A 22,638-nucleotide genomic window follows, 5' to 3' on the forward strand; every position below is an offset into this window, starting at 1 on the left:
AGGCCAATCCGTAGCTGACTGTATTGTTTGTACCTACAAGTCTCTTTTGACAACACCTGCTTAGGAGGCCAGTCACAGTTTATGAATAAATAACCCAAGGTGTCATTGCCCTTGGTTACTGTCATAGAGCATCTAATAACTTCATCTGCTGAGGTACTCTGTCCACTTTACAGGGCAAGTCAGACCCACTAATAAAGGCCTTACAGCCAAGAGAGGACCGCAGATAACCCTACAAACCAGAGGCTAGTCTGTCCACTTTGAGTGAGTCAGACCCACTAACTGATACCTCAGAGCCAGGTGAAATCCTGCAAATTACCCTGATTTCAGATGCAACTCTGACCTTCAGAGTAAATTGGACCAATCTCATGAGACCACATAGGTGGGCGTATTCCACAGGAAACCCCGCAGTTTGGATGCTCTTTTAACCACCTCCCACAACTAATATGTGGCATATCGCTGAAGTGATACACATGGCACTGTCACCTCTTTCCTGGTTGAGTTAGACCCACTAAGAGAATTCTCTCTGGCGAGTGCTCCGCACAGGCGATCTAGTTGTGCTCTGAGAACTTCTCTCAAATGAGTCAGAACCACACTCCGAGATTACACTAAAGGGCATGTTGTGCGAGTGGTCCAGGGAGCGCAGGTTGCACCCTTTTGGTGCTCTGACCACTCTTCACAGTATTTTAGACCAACAATCATTATATGTTCAAAAGGCTGTATTGTTTGTGAAAAAGACAACACCTTGACCTGTCTCCCGAATTAGTCAGAATGGCTAGCTGATTCCTCTCAGCAGTACGTATCGTGAGAGAGTCTAAAGCTGTGCCCGCTCAAGCGTAGATCGTGATAGGGAAATAGAGATATTCTGACCACTTCCCAAGGGTTGGACCATCAAGTTTCTCTCTGATAGATCACTCATTATACCCTATCCACTCTCTCTTGGAGGGGTCAGATTATCAAGCAGAGTTTTCTCAGTGGAAGGTAACTTTGTAAGCGAACCTGATTGAACTTCTCTACGTAAAGCGCCGCTCACATCAGTGGTATTTTGCCGCAGGGCCGGATCGGTACAAATGCATTTCAGCTCAATTCCCCTCCAATCTAGTTGTGGAAGGATGCGGTGACATGCGGTTGCATGTGACGCACGCAACCGCATGTGATCGCATGTTGCCGCGATTCCATAGGAAATGAATGGAGCTGAAACGCATTTGTACCAGATCTGGCCCTGTGGCAAAATACCACTGATATGAGCGCGGCATAAGTCTGACCTTTTGAGCAGCAAGCCACATAGCCCCTGAGATGTTGTCCAAGTGCTATTTCAGGTTAATAAGTAGAGACCATCCAGCCGGGTTTATCACCCAAGAAAACAGTTTTTTTAGTCTCCTGAGTGAGTCAGAACAGCAGACCGTCACATCTTAGCAGGGTAAATAATAGAAGCAGAGAAGGCGTTGCCCTTTCCACTTCCTTCAGTTAGCCAAAACAACCAAGTGAGATCTCGCACAGGGTGTATCACACTGGCAGTCCAGATAGTACACTGATTTTCCCGAGTGAGTCAGACTATCGTGCTGAGATTCATAAGCTGGAGGTAGCATGTAACTGATCGTGACGCGACTCTGATCACCTCCCAGGTCAAGTGCTTCTTCATATGCAAGTCAGTTAAGCTGAGATCCTCAGTATTGCATATTGCAAATGCAAAGCAGACAATGCTCTGACAATTTTTCTACAACAGTGAGCACAGCAGTGTGGCCTCTTGTGGGGATGATCAAGCATGCAATCCAGTAAGCGCCTTTTTAGGTATTTTGCACACAAAAAAAAAAAACAGAAAAAAAAGACCGCTGCAAAAGCATGCACACCATTAATGTAAGGATATAGGCATGCATTACTGCTTTCGGACATCAAGAAAAAATTTAGCACACAAAAATGGCCATTTCTGTATCTGCCCAGTAGCCACATCAAGGCATTCTCATATTACTGAGAACCTACTCAGAACTGAGGCCTCTCTGGGCTAAAACCTCTCTTTGGGTTAAAAACCTCCATGTGTATGGGTGAGTAGAAACCTGCTATAAAGAATAAAATCACCTGTGGCTAATAGGGGAGAAGCGCACAGTCAGAAGGCATGACCGCATAATCTAGACAAAAACATTGACAACACTACCTAATATGCAGTGTACACAGGTGCATAACTGAACATGACATATAATATAATATATATATATATATATAAAAAAAAGACAGTTGCACTGTGTAATGCTAAAGCTTGCAAACCATGAATGTAAGAATAGTAAAGCGTATGCATCTTTTACATCAGATTTACAGTCTGGAAAACAGTTCCTAAAATTGCTTTTATGGAAAACTACAATGCATTTTTGTTATGGCTTTTCTGCAGTAACTTAGTGTAAAAAAAAACCAAACAAAAGAAAACGACACAAATTCCTACCTGCTGGAGTAGAAGGAAAATCAGGAGCAGAAGCAACAGGTGGTCCCAAGGGTCCTGGGTAAGGAGGAGGAGGGGGATGCATGTATGTCAGATTACTGTCTTGCATAGATGGCCCTGGGTAAAAATCTGTAAAGTAATTTAGGAAATACATCAGAAATTGCTGCACTTTCATGTTATGTAAGAACGTAGAGCAAAGTTTAATTATCAGAATCTATTTACTTACAACACTACACCAGCAGGTTTTTTTTATTTCACTGCTGGAGTTTTGCTTTAAATCTAAAGGGTGCTTTACACGCTGCGACATCGCTACCGATATATTGCCGTGGTCACGTCATTAGTGACGCACATCCGGCGCCGGTAGCGACATCGCAGCGTGTGACACCAAGGAGCGACGATCAACGATCGCAAAATCGGTGATCGTTGACACGTCGCTCTTTCCTTAGTATCGCTGCTGCCACAGGTACGATGTTGTTCGTCGTTCCTGCAGCATCACACATCGCTATGTGTGACACCGCAGGAACGATGAACATCTCCTTACCTGCGTCCACCGGCAATGCGGAAGGAAGGAGGTGGGCGGCATGTTATGTCCCGCTCATGTCCGCCCCTCCGCTTCTATTGGCCGGCCGCTTAGTGATGCCGCAGTGGTGTCACTATGACGCCGAACGCACCTCCCCCTTGAGTGAGGGATTGTTCGACGGTCACAGCGACGTCAGTGACAAGGTATGTGCATGTGACGATGCCGTAGCAATAATGTTCACTATGGCAGCGAGCTAGCGATGTCGCAGCGTGTAAAGCACCCTTAAGTCGCCTGCCCTTGGTCTTATATTCACCCTCCAGCATTTTCACCCTCTATCTGTGCCGTTCTAATCTGTCTTCTCCACTTGGTGACTTACTGGCTGCTTCGGTGTTTTATGGAACGAGCCATAGGTCACAACTCAATATAAGCCTATCAGAGCCTAGTTTTGGCTCTCTTGGGCTTGTATTGAGAGCTTCTGACGTAATGTGTGACTTCATGTCAGTCATAAGTTATGGTCACAAGATGGGCTGTGGGACCATAGCAACGTTGAAAATAGGTGAAGATGCCAAAGGGTGAGTATAAGACCGGGGACTTAGAATTAAAGCACCACTTCAGCGCTGAAAAAATAAAATAAAATCTGGAATGGTGCTCTAAAAATGAAGTAAATGCATGCACCTGCATGGGTCATATTTCCTTCTTGATATGGCTGCATCTATGGTGACAGGTCAATTTTTTTTTGAGATTATCTGAAAATGCTATTAAAATATTCTAATGACACGCACAATAGCTTAATTGCACAAATGAGGAACTTGGCTTAGAAGGTCCAGTAATACATTTTTCCTAAATTCCAAACAGGTTATTATTTAATTTGCTGCACTTTTCATAGCGAAACAATTTCAGCTTTCTCATTGTCCAATAGAAAATACAAGGCCAAGTCAACCTGTCATTGGCTACAGCATAACAAAGTGAAGGTTCTGGAGTGGCCATCTCAGTCTCCTGACCTCAATATCATTGAACCACTCTTGAGAGAACTCAATAGCGCAGTTCATGCAGGAAAGCCCAGGAATTTACAGGAACTGGAGGCTTTTTGCCAAGAAGAATGGACAGCTTTACCACCTGAGAAAATAAAGAGCCTCATCCACAGCTACCACAAAAGACTTCAAGCTGTCATTAATGTTAGAGAGGGCAATACACGGTATTAAGAACTGGGGTATGTGAACTTTTGAGCAGGGTCATTTGGATGTTTTTGGTTGTCATTATGATTTAAAAAGAGAAAACACAGTAGCTTGACAATAAATGGCTTTACCTAACCACTAACCATGAGTGGAAAAAAAAGTTTGTTATAATGATAAATGATGATGATAATAATAATAATAATATTTATTCATTTATATAGCGCTATTAATTCTACAGTGCATCACTGTTCCCATTGGGGCTCACAATCTAGGTTCCCATTAGTATGTTTTTGGAGAGTGGGAGGAAACCAGAGTACCCAGAGGAAACCAATGCAAACACGGGGAGAACATACAAACTCCTTGCAGATGGTGTCCTTGGTGGGATTTGAACCCAGGACCCCAGCGCTGCAAGACTGCAGTGCTAACCACTGAGCCACCGTGCCGCCCATATTATCATTCATATTCTCTGAAAAAAGGCCAAGAAAGCAAAAAATCTATATACACACACACATACATTATATATATATATATATATATATATATATATATATATAAATAAAGAGAATTTTGTTTACTTACCGTAAATTCTTTTTCTTATAGTTCCGACATGGGAGACCCAGACATTGGGTGTATAGCTTCTGCCTCCGGAGGACACACAAAGTACTACACTAAAAAGTGTAGCTCCTCCCTCCGAGCATATACACCCCCTGGATAACCAAATCTAGCCAGTTTAGTGCAAAAGCTGAAGGAGGACATCCACCTACAAAGTAGAGACAGAGCAAGACCCGGAACAACCGGAACCTCTGTCTACAACAACAGCCGGTGAAAACACACGGAACAAGAAAACTGCCAACAGGCAACAGGGAGGGTGCTGGGTCTCCCATGTCGGAACTATAAGAAAAAGAATTTACGGTAAGTAAACAAAATTCTCTTTTTCTTCATCGTTCCTTATGGGAGACCCAGACATTGGGACGTCTCAAAGCAGTCCATGGGTGGGAAATAAACAGAAAACTGAGAAGTAGGCAAAACCTAACTTCACAAATGGGCGACAGCCGCCTGAAGGATGCGTCTGCCCAAGCTCGCATCTGCCGAAGCATGAGCATGCACTTGATAGTGCTTCGAAAAGGTGTGCAGACTAGACCAAGTGGCAGCCTGACAGACCTGCTGAGCCGTAGCCTGGTGCCTGAAAGCCCAAGAGGCACCGACAGCTCTGGTCGAATGCGCCTTGATCCCCGGCGGGGGAGGCACCTGAGAGCACTGGTAGGCATCGGATATGGCCGACCTAATCCAACGAGCCAGGGTCGGTTTAGAAGCCGAGAGACCCTTGCGCTGACCTGTGGTCAGCACAAAAAGAGAGGTGCACCGCCTAAGAACAGCCGTGCGTGACACATAGATCCGGAGCGCCCGCACCAGATCTAAAGTATGCAACGCTTTCTCAAAGCGATGCACAGGAGCCGGACAAAAGGAAGGCAATGAAATGTCCTGGTTAAGGTGGAAAGGAGACACCACCTTAGGGAGAAAGTCCGGAGTCGGACGGAGAACCACCTTGTCTTGGTGAAAAACCAAAAAAGGTGACTCCGAAGAGAGCGCAGCCAAATCAGAGACTCTCCTGAGAGAAGTTATGGCCACCATCAAAACGACCTTTTGTGAAAGTCGAAACAAAGAAACCTCCCTAAGAGGCTCAAAGGGGGGTTTCTGTAAGGCCGTGAGGACCAGATTAAGGTCCCAGGGATCCAAAGGCCGCCGGTAAGGTGGAATGATGTGAGATGCGCCCTGCATGAAGGTGCGCACCTGGGCCAGTCGGGCGATACGCCGCTGGAACAACACTGACAGCGCCGAGACCTGTCCCTTAAGGGAATTGAGGGACAGTCCTAGCTGCAGACCGGACTGCAGAAAGGACAGGATGGTCGGTAAGGAAAAAGGCCAAGGGGCATGCCCGGAAGAACGACACCAGGACAGGAAAATTCTCCAAGTCCTGTGGTAAATCTTGGCCGAGGAAGACTTCCGAGCCTGAGTCATAGTGGAGATGACTTCGGGAGGAATGCCGGAAGCCGTCAAGATCCAGGACTCAAGAGCCACGCCGTCAATCTGAGAGCCGCAGAATTCTGGCGGGAAAACGGACCTTGAGAGAGAAGGTCTGGGCGGTCCGGGAGATGCCACGGCACCTCTACGGACAGACGGAGCAGGTCTGGGTACCAAGCTCGCCTGGGCCAGTCTGGAGCAATGAGTATGACCCGACGGCCCTCCATTCTGATCTTGCGCAGGACTCTGGGCAAGAGAGCTAGAGGGGGAAACACGTAAGACAGACGGAACTGGGACCAATCCTGAACCAGTGCGTCCGCTGCAAAGGCTTGGGGATCGTGGGAGCGAGCCACGTAAACCGGGACCTTGTTGTTGTGCCGGGATGCCATTAGATCCACTTCCGGAGTGCCCCACTTGCGGCAAATCGACCGGAACACTGCCGGATGCAGAGCCCACTCACCGCTGTCCACGGTTTGACGGCTGAGATAATCTGCCTCCCAGTTTTCCACGCCTGGGATGTGGACTGCGGATATGGTGGACTTGGAGTCCTCCGTCCACTGAAGGATGCGTTGAACCTCCAACATTTCCAGGCGGCTGCGAGTCCCGCCCTGGTGATTGATGTAGGCAACTGCTGTCGCGTTGTCTGACTGGACTCGAATGTGCTTGCCCGCCAACAGGTGGTGAAAGGCTACGAGAGCTAGGAGCACAGCTCTGATTTCCAGCACATTGATCGAGAGGGCTGATTCGGACGGAGTCCAAGTGCCCTGTGCTTGGTGGTGGAGAAATACTGCTCCCCAGCCGGATAGACTGGCATCCGTGGTGAGAATCACCCAGGACGGGATCAGGAAGGAGCGTCCCTGAGACAGAGAGAGGGGCCGAAGCCACCACTGAAGAGAGCTCCTGGTCTGTGGCGACAGAGCCACCAACCTGTGCAAGGAAGAAGTCCGCTTGTCCCAACAGCGGAGAATGTCCAGCTGCAGAGGACGCAGATGGAACTGGGCAAAGGGAACCGCTTCCATGGACGCCACCATCTGACCCAGCACCTGCATGAGGTGCTTGATGGAATGACGGCGGGGCCTCAACAGAGAGCGCACCGCCAGATGGAGGGACTGCTGTTTGACTAAGGGCAGCTTCACAAGTGCCGGCAGAGTCTCGAATTGCATCCCTAGGTACGTAAGTTTTTGGGTCGGGGTCAGAGTGGACTTGGGCAGATTGACAAGCCACCCGAATTGAACAAGCGTGGCGAGAGTGAGCGAGACACTCCGCTGACAGTCTGCACTGGATGAAGCCTTGACAAGAAGGTCGTCCAGGTAAGGAATCACTGCCAACCCCTGGAGGTGCAGAACCGCAACCACTGCTGCCATGACCTTGGTAAATACTCGAGGGGCCATGGCTAACCCGAAGGGGAGAGCCACGAATTGGAAATGTTCCTCTCCGATTGCAAAACGTAGCCAACGCTGGTGTGAAACTGCAATTGGCACATGCAGATAGGCATCTCTGATGTCGAGGGATGCCAGGAAATCTCCTTGGGTCATTGAGGCAATGACTGATCGCAGAGACTCCATGCGAAAATGCCGCACCTGAACATGCTTGTTGAGAAGCTTGAGATCCAGGATGGGCCGGAAGGAACCGTCCTTTTTGGGGACTAGGAAGAGATTTGAGTAAAAACCTCTGAACCGTTCCCTGGCGGGAACCGGTACAATTACTACGTTGGCCTGCAAGGATGCCACGGCCTGAGAGAAGGCGGCGGCCTTGGAGCAGGAGGGAGTTGACAGAAAGAATCTGTTTGGCGGGCTGGAAGAGAATTCTATCCTGTAGCCGTGGGAGATGATATCCCGCACCCACTGATCGGAGACGTGTTGAAACCACACGTCGCCAAAGTGGGAGAGCCTGCCACCGACCAAGGACGTTGCTGGCTCGGCCAGATAGTCAAGAGGAGGCTGCCTTGGTGGCAGCAGCTCCTGCGGACCTTTGTGGACGCGGCTTCTTGCGCCAGGTGGGCTTCTGGTCCTTGGCTGAGTTAGTGGACGAGGCCGCCCAGAGGCCGCCCAGTTAGAGGAACGAAAGGAACGAAACCTTGACTGGGTCCTGCCCTGGACAGGTTTCCTGGGTTTAGTCTGTGGCAAGGAAGTTCTCTTCCCGCCAGTAGCCTCCTTAATAATTTCATCCAGTTGTTCACCGAACAGCCTGGACCCGGCAAATGGGAGCCCAGCAAGGTACTTCTTTGAAGAAGCATCTGCCTTCCACTCTCGCAGCCACAAAATCCTGCGGATAGCGAGGGAATTAGCGGAGGCCACCGCAGTGCGGTGAGAAGCCTCCAGCATGGCAGACATGGCGTAGGCTTAAAAGGCTGAAGCCTGGGAAGTTAGGGCAACCAATTCAGGCATAGAGTCCCTAGTGAGGGAATGCATCTCCTCTAGGGAAGCAGAGATGGCTTTGAGAGCCCACACTGCTGCAAAGGATGGAGAGAACGAGGCCCCTGCCGCCTCATAGACAGACTTGGCCAGGAGGTCAACCTGGCGGTCAGTGGGATCCTTAAGGGAGGTGCCATCAGCTACAGATACAACTGTCCGGGCTGAGAGTCTAGACACCGGAGGGTCTACTTTTGGTGAGAGAGCCCACTCCTTGACCACCTCTGGTGGAAAAGGAAAACGGTCATCAGAACCACGCTTTGGGAAGCGTTTGTCAGGACAGGCTCTGGGCTTGGACACAGTGGCTTGAAAACTGGAGTGGTTAAAGAACACACTCCTTGTTCTCTTAGGCAAGGTAAACTGGTGCTTTTCTGCCAGAGAGGGTTGCTCCTCTGATACTGGCGGATTGAGGTCCAGTACAGAATTAATGGACGCAATTAAATCACTAACATCCGCATCACCCTCGGTCAGATCAATGGAGCACATGGAGGTAGCGTCCAAGCCCCCAGTAAAGACATCCTCCTCGTCCTGCGAGTCGGCTCGTGAATCGGAGCCGCGGGACGAGGAAGGAGAGGGGACCCTGCATCTCCTTTTAGGAGGACGGGGTCTGGAAGCAGATGAAGAATCCTCTGTGAGCTCTGCAGAGCGAGCCGGAGCAGCAGAGGCGCCCTGAGAAGGGGGCTGATGCATGCTCAGCAAAGTCCGGGACAGCTGTCCCATGGAGTCGGCAAAGGACTGGGAGATAGCCTTAGAAAACGATTCTACCCAAGCCGGGGGTTCAGCCACCGGGGCCGGAGCAGCCGGAGGGACCACTGGGGAGACTCCAGGCTGAGGCACCACCATATTAGAGCAGGCATCACAATGTGGATATCTGCTCGGTTCAGGCAGTACGAGCTTACATGCAGTGCATATTGAGTACAGCCTTGCAGCCTTGCTCCTAGTGTGAGACATGCTGCTGAGGTGGAGGCTCTGCAGTAAAGAACACACTCCTTCAGAATGACCCCCAGAGAGTGTATAATAAAGTCCACAACCAGAGGTTGTGGCTTACCAGACCGTTTTGTGTGCCCTCCGGATTCCACAGCTCAGACCCCCAGACAGGTTGCAGAGATGCAGCAGCCAGCGCCAATCAGTGTGAGAACGCTGATAAAATGGCGCCGGAGGGAGGAGGGGGGGCGGGGCCTAGTCCAAGAGCGGGAACCGGAGGGCCAAGGAGATATCCAGGGGAGGGAAACATCTCCTCAGATAGGAGTGTCCTCCCCTGGGCTGAACGGCCGGTGGGCGGCGCCGCACTGTCCCTCTGCATGACTGACATGCAGGGGCAGTGAAAACGAAAGTAGGCCGCAGCCGAAGCCGGGGCCTAAATTTTTCCATGCGGCCGACGAGCAGGCACCCTCGGCGCGGTTCTCAGGTGAAAACCAGAGAACCGGCCGGAAATCACAGCAAAGTTAAATAACACACTCTCCCCACAATAAATGTACAAGGGACCCCTCAAAAACGTCTCAATACTTAGCTTATGAGACGCAGGGCCAGGTCCCTGAGGGATGAGTGCTCCGTCCGGCAGGGTCCTGAAAGGGCTGCGGATGGAGACCGGTCTCCTGCAAAGCAGTGAGAACCGTGCTGGCTCCCATTTCAAGCCAAAGCCCGAGGGATGGTGAAGGAGCGCGGCATGAAAGGCTCCAGCCTTGAAATCAACCTTAACAACACCGCCGACACAGTGGGGTGAGAAGGGACATGCCGGGAGTCCAGCTTGGACCCGCTTTTCTTCCAACTCTTTAAAATTAGAAATCATATGAGAATGCATGTGTGGATGTGTGCCTCCTGAACACAAAGCATTGAACTGGCTAGATTTGGTTATCCAGGGGGTGTATATGCTCGGAGGGAGGAGCTACACTTTTTAGTGTAGTACTTTGTGTGTCCTCCGGAGGCAGAAGCTATACACCCAATGTCTGGGTCTCCCATAAGGAACGATGAAGAAAAAACATTTTGCCATAGGAATAAATTCATTATGTGTGACCATGATCATCTGTTTTCAGCTTGTTAGTTTTATATTACTGCCACCTTATCCAAGAGTTTAGATTAGTTTCATTTTTTGGCAATATGTGTTAAAACAGTGGTAATGTAAGAGAAATACAAAATTAAGAGGTTTTTTTATATCTATGTTTTAATTAATTATTCATTTGTGTTGGATGGAGATGATTTGTATAAATGGTACAAAGGGCGATTAGTTAGCCATGCCCCAGATGAAGCAGAAGTTGGTGAAACTTGAGTCAGACTTGGGTCTGATCTTAAAGCTATTTTTAACACCTTTTTGTAAGTAGAATACATATCTTGCAGAAAGAAGCTTTGTTCTTCTTTTGACATGTGCTTGCTACATTTTCCTTAGGAAGATGAGAAGGCAAAGCTGAATTTGTTTCCATATGAGAAGTGCAGCAAATGAAAAACTAACTTGTTTGGACTTTAGGAATATCAGGAAGTGAGCCAACTTGATTGCTGGATCTTCTAAACTAGGTTCACGGTTTGTGCATTACAATACAGTGTTGTATAGTTTATGTTTATAGTGTGACCAGCTCCGTTTGCACTAATTGCTGCAACTGGGAATGATTATTAAAAGGGAACTTGTCACCAGATTTGGGGCCTATAAGCTGCAGCCACCACTAGTGGGCTCTTATATACAGCATTCTAACAAGCTGCATATAAGAGCCCAGACCGCTGTGTAGAACATAAAAAAAACCCACTTTATAATACTCACCTAAATCGGTCGCTGCGGTGGCAGGGCAGATTAAAGTATTGTAGTGCGCATGTGCAGGACCGGCAAGTGTGTATGACGTAGACACGTCATGCACACAGGCTTCAGAAGGAAAACAAACATGGCCGAAACAGGAGGCGCCGGCACAGGAGGACGAAGATGCCCATCCACTGCAGGGACCAGTTTAGGTAAGTATTATAAAGTGTTTTTTTATGTTCTACACAGCGGCCTGGGCTCTTATATACAGCATGTTAGAATACTGTATATAAGAGCCCACTGGTGGTTGACGCAGCTTATAGGGCAAAAAACTGGTGACAGGTTCCCTTTAAAGTGTCATTTCTTGGATTTTTTTTAAAAGTAGAATTTATCTGTTCTATTTATTGTCCTTGTACAGAAAATAAAAAAGGGGTTGTTTTCACGATACAACCTCATTACTTTGATTCTGCCGAAAAAGTCACACCTGAAAGTATAGCACAGGGTCTGCATAGCCAGTGCTTGATCAATGATCACCCTGATCTTATACTCACCAATAATCAAAAGTCCCAGAAAACTCTATTTACAAAAGATAAAGACCATCAAATTTAACACTAGAAGTCCCAGGAATTTCGAGCTCCATAGGGTTCCAATGGTAGAAATGTTAAATGACCCCTCTCTGGGACTTCTAGTGTTAAAGGGGCTATCCGTGATAACTAAACTAAATCTACTGTTTTTAAACAAATTGTGTAACAAGTAATAAATGTTACCTGTAGGAGGCGGAGGGAATGGATAACCAGAGGGAGGAGGATAGATTCCGTTAGCTGCAGGTGGAGGATATGCATAGCCTCCATTAGGCATATATGGTGGAAATGAATCAGCTGGTGGTCCTCCTCTTGAAGCTAAATAGAATTAAAAAAAAAAAAAAAAGATTAGGGTGCCATACTTACTAGTATATTCTCAATCCAGACACCTCTGCTGGTACAATCTCATGGGAATAGAAGAGAACTAGAGAGACTGAAATCCACTGTGCCTCTTCATTCCGCTCTAGCTGCAAACACCGAGAGGCAGTCTGGTACTTATCATCAATGTTAGTTGATGAATCCTACAAAATCTGATGCCTATGTCATTCTGTTGGATTTTTACATAGAAATATACAGCGGCTTGAAAAAGTATTCAGACCCCATGAACTTTTCTATATTTTTTCACGTTATTAACGCATTCATTTTCTAGGTGTGTGTCACCTACCTTGTGAGGCCATTTGTAGCATCTGCTGGCCAAACTCAATAGCTCCCCCGGCAGGAAAAATGAGTTTGAATGTGGCGGAGCCTTCCCAGCCTCCTATAAATGAAGCACAAAAGAACCTCAGTCACCAGTACAGCTGCCTGTGAGTTATATTACACAGCTCTGGTGTGGCAAAATGCTACAGAGGTGAAGGTCGTGGAACAAGAAACATTATAGTGGTCTTGGAGTAATCTGATGGACCATGCTGAGAAATCGAGAATGAAAGTAAGGCTGCTTTCACACTACGTTTTTTTAACGCAAAAATGGATCCAATGCAAATGCGTTTTCATTTCAATGCATTTGCAATGGACTCGCGTCAACATGCGTTCACCTGCGTTTGCGTGCGTTATAGTGAGGATCCAGCGGCTTGCAGTTTTTTAACTTTTTTCAAACACGCTACTTGTAGCGTTTTTGAGCTGCGTCCAAATACTGTTTTTCACTGGATCCTGACTAAACAGCACGCAAACGCATGTGAACGCTGGCATGCTGATAGACAGGATCCTGCTTGCTCTACGGAGCATGCCCAGAAACCAGCCTGGCGTGATCAGTCTCTCTCCCCCCCCTCCCTCTCTCTCCTCCCCACCTCTTTCCCCCCCCCTCCCTCTCTCCCCCCTCCCTCCCTCTCTCCCCCCCCTCCCTCTCCTCTCTCTCTCCGCCGCCTGAGAGCGGTGGACGCTCGTAACCAAGGTAAATATTGGGTAACCAAGTAAAGCGCTTTGCTTAGTTACCCGATGTTTACTTTGATTACGTGTGCAGGGAGCAGGCAACCCGGCTCCTAGCAGCTACGGACGCTCGTAACCAAGGTAAATATCGGGTATCCAAGCAAAGCACTTCGCTTAGTTACCCGATGTTTACCTTGGTTACCAGCGTCTGCAGCTGTCAGATGCCGGCTCCCAGTCTCACGTTCAGTTTCCCTCACTCCTGATCACATGACTTCAATGCCCGCCCATAAACTTCAAGTGGCAGGGTCCTGCAAAATAACACATGCGTGTTTCTTTGTTTTTCTTTTACAGCAAAAAAACGATCATGACGCATGTAAGCAAGCAGCCTAACATGCAAATTATCTTCTAAGGGCATTGGGGGAGGTTACAATGCTCTGTTAATGTGTTTACATGCCAAACAAAAAAAACAAATCAGTTACCATCTGCATCTTACCTCCAGGCTCTGCTCTTACTGCGCCCTTAATAAAGTTGGCTCCAAAAACAGGCTGCTTGATTTCACAATCTTTCATCAGATAGAACGGCATCATGAATGACTGCATTGGGTCCCTTCCTTTGCTCGAAAATATCACCTACAAGTTTAACGGTAACTTTATATCTACAGGCTGAAGTTCTTTACTGTTTGTTTAGAAATACACAAATGTTCGAGAACATTCAGAAAATATTACAACAAATATACCACATTAACAAAGTGGTACTGTGCTATTACCGGAGGTGTCATAGTCTCACGGAACTTAAGTAGAAAGCAAAGGACCGGGGCTACTAGACTAGGCCTGAGGCTAGGGGGACTCTCGCTATCCCTGATCTCAGAGTTACCTCTGAAGGTGACGATGTCTGAGCCACCTTCCTGGCTCTACTCCTGACCAGCCCTGATCTTATACCCGCTCCCCTAAATCCCAGGGAAAGGCCGAAGCAGGAGTGATTAAGCGAACAGAAAAAGACAAAAAGTAGAAATCAAAACTCTCTCTCTGCAAACTCACACAGAGGTATAAGACAATAAGAGCTTAGGAGGAAAATAAGAGCAGGAAGGAAACACCAAGACAACGGGAGAACTCCACAACAACTCCAAGCACAAAGCAATACAATCAACAGCAATATGCTATAGTTGGCATGAGAGAATAGATTCCATCATCTTAAATAGGAAGGGAGCCAATGTGATAGGCTTCTAACAACATGTAATCCCAGAAGTAACAAGCAGGCTAGCAGAGGTTAACTCTTGCTAGCCTCATTATGATTGAGCCCACAGCTGGTCAAGAACCGAACCTGCCTGTGTAGCTCAGAAGCACTGGAGAAACCATAGGGTGAAGTGTCAGGATCTGTAATGTGAATAGTGTCTGATGCCACCATGACAATTGGTAAGTTTTCTGCAAAACTCCTAGTGACACAGACAATGAATGAAGTGATGGTGCTCCATTCAAACAAGCATTCCAGAACCACCTTCTTGGAATTGGTGGAGGTCTCAGTGGTAGGACCCCCAGCAATCGGAAAGTTGTGGTTTATTCTGTGGATATGCAATACCTTTCCTCACTTTATGGAATAGGCCTGTAGTCCTGCATTACCTTAGGCACTGTGATGCATGAACTGCCACAGAGATCTGACACTGAACAATAACCACTTACTCTGTAGGGTGTCAGCATTACTCTTCCCTTTTTGGTCCCACGAAAAAAGTCAGGAGTATTCTCCATGTCTGTGAATGCCAGCTCCACATGTTCATAAGACATCAGGACACTGGAAGAAAAAGAGTGAACAAATTATTGGAAAAAAAATATCTAAATAAATCAGGAGTTGGACTGTATTTAGGTGTTCAAAATCGGAATATTTTATGCTTCAGTTTTGCTTTACACTTGTGCGACAAAGATCGCAATGATACATTGCATAAAAACGAAACTGGTCATATTTGTTTCCGGAAATACAAAGCGGCTGGACTTTATGCAACAAGCGTGACCACATTCACCTACACCTTGGTACACTACATTATCAGGGATACTGTGAACTTTGGCCACACGCAAAGCTAATATGTAGCCCATCCTAAAAGAGGACTGGTCATCACACCCGGCACGTCTGATTACTCAGATTTAGTATATATATAAAAAAAAACTATTCTGGAGAAGCTTTCCTCATAGCTCTGTTGTCACTATTTCTCTGTTATTTATCCAGAATAAGTTAAAGTCTGGGTGTCACCATTTAATATGCCAAAGTCATGAGTCCCTACACTTTGTCAGCGTTAATTGGACAATATCAAACACAATATGGACATACCCCCAGCTAGTAACACTCTGTTGTCAAGTTATTCATACATTTTCAGGGGGAAAAACAGATTCTCAACACAGCACTAAGGGGCCCTTTGCACACTACGACATCGCAGGTGCGATGTTGGTGGGGTCAAATAGAAAGTAACGCACTTCCGGCGTCGCTCTCGACATCGTAGTGTGTAAATCGTTTTAACTACGATTACCGAGCGCAAAAGCGTCGGTATCGTATGATCGGTGTAGCGTCGGTCATTTTCACTATTTTGGCTGCAGCGACGGTACGAGGTTGTTCTTAGTTTCTGCGGCAGCACTGCGGCAGCACACATCGCTGTGTATGAAGTCGCAGGAGCGAGGAACATCTCCTACCTGCGTCCCGTCTGCAATGCGGAAGGGAAGAGGTGGGCGTGATGTTTACGTCCCGCTCATCTCCGCCCCTCCGCTTCTATTGGCCGCCTGCCGTGTGACGTCGCTGTGACGCCACACGACCCGCCCCCTTAGGAAGGAGGCGGGTCGCCGGCCAGAGCGACGTCGCAGGGCAGTTAAGTGCATGTGAAGCTGCCGTAGTGATAATATTCGCTACGGCAGCTATCACAAGATATCGCAGCTGCGACGGGGGTGGGGACTATCACGCTCAGCATCGCAGCATCGGCTTGCGATGTCGTAGTGTGCAAAGGGCCCCTAAGTTCTAAGCAAAAAGTCTTCAAAATTGTTATTTGATGAAGAACAACCATTAACTAAAGCAGATATCATGAGAACTAACCGATCTTTCTTAAACCCTTTGCGACATCAAACAAACATTTACGGCATTTATGTGCACACTTCGTATATAGAGCAGGATCAGGATCTGAGTGTGCGTCCCACAAGAGTAAATGCTCCAATTGTAGGTCATTCCAAATCACAACAATTTGGCTTCTTAGATGCTGCTGTCATTAGTGACCACAGCAGTCAAGAGGTTAGAAACTGGTTGTTTAACTCGTTAATCTGGGCTTGATATAAAAACTGTAAAGGCTGCTTTACACACAATGATATCGCTAGCGATCTCGTTAGCGATGTGACACGCCAGATCGTAGATACGATTTGTCGAGATAGCACATAGGACGTTTTTGTAGCGCCGGTCACAAAATGACCTATCTGCGATCTCGGCAAATCGTATCTACGATCTGGCGTGTCACATCGCTAACGAGATCGCTAGCGATATGGTTGTGTGTAAAGCGGCCTTTAGGCTACGTGCCCACAATCAGTGTTTTCGCTGCGTCCAAAATGCTGCATTGTAGAGTACAAGCATAGTGGATGAGATTTCTAAAAATCCCATGCCCACTGCTTATTTTTTCCGCAGAAGACACTGACCTGAGGTGCGGCTTTCTGAGGCCGCAGCATGTCAATTGTTTGCTGCGGATTCGCATGCATCCTCCGTAGGCAGAACACAAGTGAGAGATTGAGTACGAGCAGCTGCGGTCTCCTGTGGACGAGACTCGCGGCCCCGCAGGTCAGGACCCACTGAGTCCTGATCGTGGACATGTACCCTAATTGTACAATACAGTTTTTCAGTGTACTGTATTAGGACATTAGGATTATTACCAATACAAAAGCAGCTTTCCCATTTGAGGTGATGTTATTTTGGCGGGTGTGGAAAAAATGCTGAAGAGTACAAATACTTTCAAAAGTAAAGCCTGCTTTACACGGTACGACCGATTGTGCGATTTCACAATCGATCGTACCCGCCCCCGTCCTTTTTGCGTCACGGGCAAATCGCTGCCCGTGTCGCACAAAGTTAGTAACCCCCGTCACACATACTTACCTCTCGTGCGACCTCGCTGTGGGCGGCGAACGTCCACTTCCTGGAGTGGGAGGGACGTTCGGCGTCACAGCGACGTCACACGGCCGCCGGCCAATAGAAGCGGAGGGGCGGAGATGAGCGGGACGTAAACATCCCGCCCACCTCCTTCCTTCCACATAGAGACGGCGGCGGCCGCGGGAGGCAGGTGAGCTGCTCATCGTTCCCGTGGTGTCACACGGAGCGGCGTGTGCTACCACGGAAACGATGGTCAACTAAATTAAACGATATTATGGAACCCAACGAGCAGTACCCGACTCACGATTTGTGAGCGATACTGCGTCGCTAGGAGGTGTCACACAGGCCGGCATCGCCAGCGATACCGGATGTGCGTCACAAAAACCGTGACCCCGACGATCTATCGCACGATAGATTGCCTGGTGTAAAGCAGCCTTAACAGTATTACTTTTTTTTTTTATCAATGAACAAAATACAAAATGAATGAACTAAGAGAAATCTAAATCAAATAACTTCTTGATGTGACCACCTTTTGCCTTCTAGACAGAAAGAATTCTTCTACGTACACTCAAACACAGTTTTTGAAGGAACTCATCAAAGAAGTTGTTCCAGACATCTTAGAGAACTAACCACAGTTCTTCTGTGGATGTAAGCTTGTACAAATCCTGTCTCTTCATGTAATCCAGACATAATTGATGATGTTGAGATCAGGGTTCTGTGAGGACCATATCATGACATCACTTCAAGGACTCCTTGTTCTTAACGCTGAAGATAGTTCTTAATTACATTGGCTGTACATTTGGTGTGGTTATCCTGCTATAGAATAAAATTGGAGCTAATCAGAAGCCCCCCCAGATGGTACTGCATGATATATAAGTATCTCCCTGTATATCTCAGCAATAAGGACACCATTTCTCTTGACCAAATGCCCAATTCCATTTACTGAAATGCAGCCCCAAACGTGTAATCAACCTCAAACCATGCTTCACAAGTATAGTACCACTCTCCAGCCCTTTGGTGAACATCTGGTTTGTGGTAAAGCCAAATATTTCACATTTTGACGCATTAGTCCACAGCATCTGCTGACATTTTTCTGTCCCTCAGTTCCTTTGTATAGTTGAGTCCCTTGTAGCAATTCTTCCATCTTCTAACAGTAGATGGGTATAGCTATTAAGTCCCAATGGTTGCTGCCAGTTCTGAACATTTTCCGATTTTGAAGAAAAGTACTACTGCACAAGCAAGCTACCTTGGCCAACAACTGTCTTTGTTCTTCAACATTGTCCATTTCTTTGTGTCTCATTGCTGAGAAATACAGGCAGATATTTATTCATCATGCAGTACCATCAGGTACTGGCTCCAAACATCAGATTGGCTCCAAAGTGATTCGGCAGCTGGACAACAACCTTAAAAGGGAACCTGCTACCAGGTTTTTCCCTTATGAGCTGCGGCCATCACCAGTGAGCCCTTATATACAGCATTCTGTATACAGACTGCTCTGTAGAACGTAAAAAAAGAGAATTTTGTTTACTTACCGTAAATTCTTTTTCTTATAGTTCCGACATGGGAGACCCAGACCATGGGTGTATAGCTTCTGCCTCCGGAGGACACACAAAGTACTACACTAAAAAGTGTAGCTCCTCCCTCCGAGCATATACACCCCCTGGATAACCAAATCTAACCAGTTTAGTGCAAAAGCTGAAGGAGGACATCCACCCACAAGTAGAGATAGAGCAAAACCCGGAACAACCGGAACCTCTGTCTACAACAACAGCCGGTGAAAACACACGGAACAAGAAAACTGCCAACAGGCAACAGGGAGGGTGCTGGGTCTCCCATGTCGGAACTATAAGAAAAAGAATTTACGGTAAGTAAACAAAATTCTCTTTTTCTTCATCGTTCCTTATGGGAGACCCAGACCATGGGACGTCTCAAAGCAGTCCATGGGTGGGAATAAACAGAAAACTGAGAAGTAGGCGAAACCTAACTTCACAAATGGGCGACAGCCGCCTGAAGGATGCAGCTGCCCAAGCTCACATCTGCCGAAGGATGAGCATGCACTTGGTAGTGCTTTGAAAAGGTATGCAGACTAGACCAAGTGGCAGCCTGACAGACCTGCTGAGCCGTAGCCTGGTGCCTGAAAGCCCAAGAGGCACCGACAGCTCTGGTCGAGTGTGCCTTGATCCCCGGCGGGGGAGGCACCTGAGTACTCTGGTAGGCATCGGATATGGCCGACCTAATCAAACGGGCTAGGGTCGGTTTAGAAGCCGAGAGGCCCTTACGCCGGCCTGTGGTCAGCACAAAAAGAGAGGTGCACCGCCTAAGAGCAGCGGTGCGAGACACATAGATCCGGAGCGCCCACACCAGATCCAGAGTATGCAACGCTTTTTCAAAGCGATGAACAGGAGCCGGACAAAAGGAAGGCAGGGAAATATCCTGGTTAAGGTGGAAAGGAGATACCACCTTAGGAAGAAAGTCCGGAGTCGGACGGAGAACCACCTTGTCTTGATGAAAAAACAAAAAAGGTGACTCCGAAGAGAGAGCAGCCAAATCAGAGACTCTCCTGAGGGAAGTTATGGCCACTAGAAAGACCACTTTCTGTGACAGACGGGACAAAGAAACCTCCCTAAGTGGCTCAAAAGGGGGTTTCTGCAAGGCCGTGAGGACCAGATTAAGGTCCCAGGGATCCAAAGGCCGCCGGTAAGGCGGAATGATATGAGATGCACCCTGCATGAAGGTGCGCACCTGAGCCAGCCGGGCGATACGCCGCTGGAACAATACTGACAGAGCCGAGACCTGTCCCTTGAGGGAATTGAGGGATAGTCCTAGCTGCAGACCGGACTGTAGAAAGGACAGGAGGGTTGGCAGAGAAAAAGGCCAAGGAGCATGGCCGTAAGAGCGACACCAGGACAGGAAAATCTTCCAAGTCCTGTGATAGATTTTTGCCGAGGAAGACTTACGGGCCCGAGTCATAGTGGAAATGACTTCAGGAGGGATACCAGAAGTCGTCAAGATCCAGGACTCAAGAGCCACGCCGTCAATCTGAGAGCCGCAGAATTCTGGCGGAAAAACGGACCTTGTGAGAGAAGGTCTGGACAGTCCGGAAGATGCCACGGCACCTCTACGGACAGATGGAGCAGGTCTGGGTACCAAGCTCGCCTGGGCCAGTCCGGAGCAATGAGAATGACTCGACGGCCCTCCATTCTGATCTTGCGCAGGACTCTGGGCAAGAGAGCTAGAGGGGGAAACACGTAAGACAGACGAAACTGGGACCAATCCTGAACCAGCGCGTCCGCTGCAATGGCCTGGGGATCGTGGGAGCGAGCCATGTAAACCGGAACCTTGTTGTTGTGCCGGGATGCCATTAGATCCACTTCCGGAGTGCCCCACTTGCGGCAGATTGTCCGAAACACTGCCGGATGCAGAGCCCACTCGCCGCTGTCCACGGTTTGGCGGCTGAGATAATCTGCCTCCCAGTTTTCCACGCCTGGGATGTGGACTGCGGATATGGAGGACTTGGAGTCCTCCGTCCACTGAAGGATGCGTTGAACCTCCAACATTGCCAGGCGGCTGCGTGTCCCGCCCTGGTGATTGATGTAGGCAACCGCAGTCGCGTTGTCTGACTGGACTCGAATGTGCTTGCCCGCCAACAGATGGTGAAAGGCTAAGAGAGCTAGAAGCACAGCTCTGATTTCCAGCACATTGATCGAGAGGGCTGATTCGTACTGAGTCCAAGTGCCCTGCGCTCTGTGGTGGAGATATACTGCTCCCCAGCCGGTTAGACTGGCGTCCGTGGTGAGGATCACCCAGGACGGGGCCAGGAAGGAGCGTCCCTGAGACAGAGAGAGGGGCCGAAGCCACCACTGAAGGGAGCCCCTGGTCTGTGGCGACAGAGCCACTAACCTGTGCAAGGAGGAAGTCCGCTTGTCCCAACAGCGGAGAATGTCCAGCTGCAGAGGACGCAGATGGAACTGGGCAAAGGGAACCGCTTCCATTGACGCCACCATCTGACCCAGCACCTGCATTAGGTGCCTGATGGAATGACGGTGGGGCCTCAGCAAAGAGCGCACCGCCAGATGGAGGGACTGCTGTTTGACTAAGGGCAGCTTTACAAGTGCCGGCAAAGTCTCGAACTGCATCCCCAGGTACGTAAGACTCTGGGTCGGAGTCAGAGTGGACTTGGGTAGATTGACAAGCCACCCGAACTGGACTAGAGTGGCGAGAGTGAGCGAGACACTCCGCTGACAGTCTGCACTGGATGAAGCCTTGACCAGAAGGTCGTCCAGGTAAGGAATCACTGCCAACCCCTGGAGGTGCAGAACCGCAACCACTGCTGCCATGACCTTGGTGAATACTCGAGGGGCCGTGGCTAACCCGAAAGGGAGAGCCACGAATTGGAAATGTTCCTCTCCGATTGCAAAACGTAGCAATCGCTGGTGTGAAACTGCAATTGGTACATGCTAATAAGCATCTCTGATGTCGATGGATGCTAGAAAATCTCCTTGGGTCATTGAGGCAATGACTGATCACAGAGATTCCATGCGAAAGTGCCGCACCTGAACATGCTTGTTGAGAAGCTTGAGATCCAGGATGGGCCGGAAGGAACCGTCCTTTTTGGGGACTAGGAAGAGATTTGAGTAGAAACCTCTGAACCGTTCCCGGGTGGGAACCGGTACAATTACTCCGTTGGCCTGCAAGGATGCCACAGCCTGAGAGAAGGCGGCGGCCTTGGAGCAGGGGGGAGTGGACAGAAAAAATCTGTTTGGCGGGCTGGAAGAGAATTCTATCCTGTAGCCGTGGGAGATGATATCCCGCACCCACTGATCGGAGACGTGTTGAAACCACACGTCGCCAAAGTGGGAGAGCCTGCCACCGACCAAGGACGTTGCTGGCGCGGCCAGATAGTCAAGAGGAGGCTGCCTTAGTGGCAGCGGCTCCTGCGGCCTTTTGAGGACGCGGCCTCGTGCGCCAGCTGGGTTTTCGGTCCTTGGCTGAGTTAGTGGACGAGGCCGAGGGCTTAGAGGATGACCAGTTAGAGGAACCAAAGGAACGAAACCTCGACTGGTTCCTGCCCTGGACAGGTTTCCTGGTTTTAGTTTGTGGCAAGGAAGTACTCTTCCCGCCAGTAGCCTCCTTAATAATTTCATCCAGTTGTTCGCCGAACAGCCGGGGCCCAGCAAATGGGAGGCCAGCAAGGTACTTCTTGGAAGAAGCGTCTGCTTTCCACTCTCGAAGCCACAAGATCCTGCGGATAGCGAGGGAATTAGCCGAAGCCACCGCCGTACGGTGAGAAGCCTCCAGAATGGCAGACATGGCATAGGA

The 22,638-nt window shown here is 48.6% G+C and overlaps 1 protein-coding gene across 1 annotated transcript in view; it reads right to left on the reverse strand.

Annotated features, from left to right (window-relative positions):
• WBP2 (WW domain binding protein 2) overlaps window positions 1-22,638 on the reverse strand; it is a 57,331-nt gene that overhangs the window by 22,699 nt on the left and 11,994 nt on the right. Inside the window, exons 2-6 of the mRNA XM_075349604.1 lie at window positions 14,898-15,006; window positions 13,715-13,850; window positions 12,524-12,616; window positions 12,046-12,177; window positions 2,432-2,557 (exon numbers count right to left, since the gene is read on the reverse strand). Coding sequence (XP_075205719.1) covers window positions 2,432-2,557; window positions 12,046-12,177; window positions 12,524-12,616; window positions 13,715-13,850; window positions 14,898-15,006 — 596 coding nt within the window. The remainder of the gene's footprint in view (window positions 1-2,431; window positions 2,558-12,045; window positions 12,178-12,523; window positions 12,617-13,714; window positions 13,851-14,897; window positions 15,007-22,638) is intronic.

Source organism: Anomaloglossus baeobatrachus, chromosome 5, assembly GCF_048569485.1.
Source record: "Anomaloglossus baeobatrachus isolate aAnoBae1 chromosome 5, aAnoBae1.hap1, whole genome shotgun sequence".
In the NCBI taxonomy this organism is placed as follows: Eukaryota; Metazoa; Chordata; class Amphibia; order Anura; family Aromobatidae; genus Anomaloglossus; species Anomaloglossus baeobatrachus.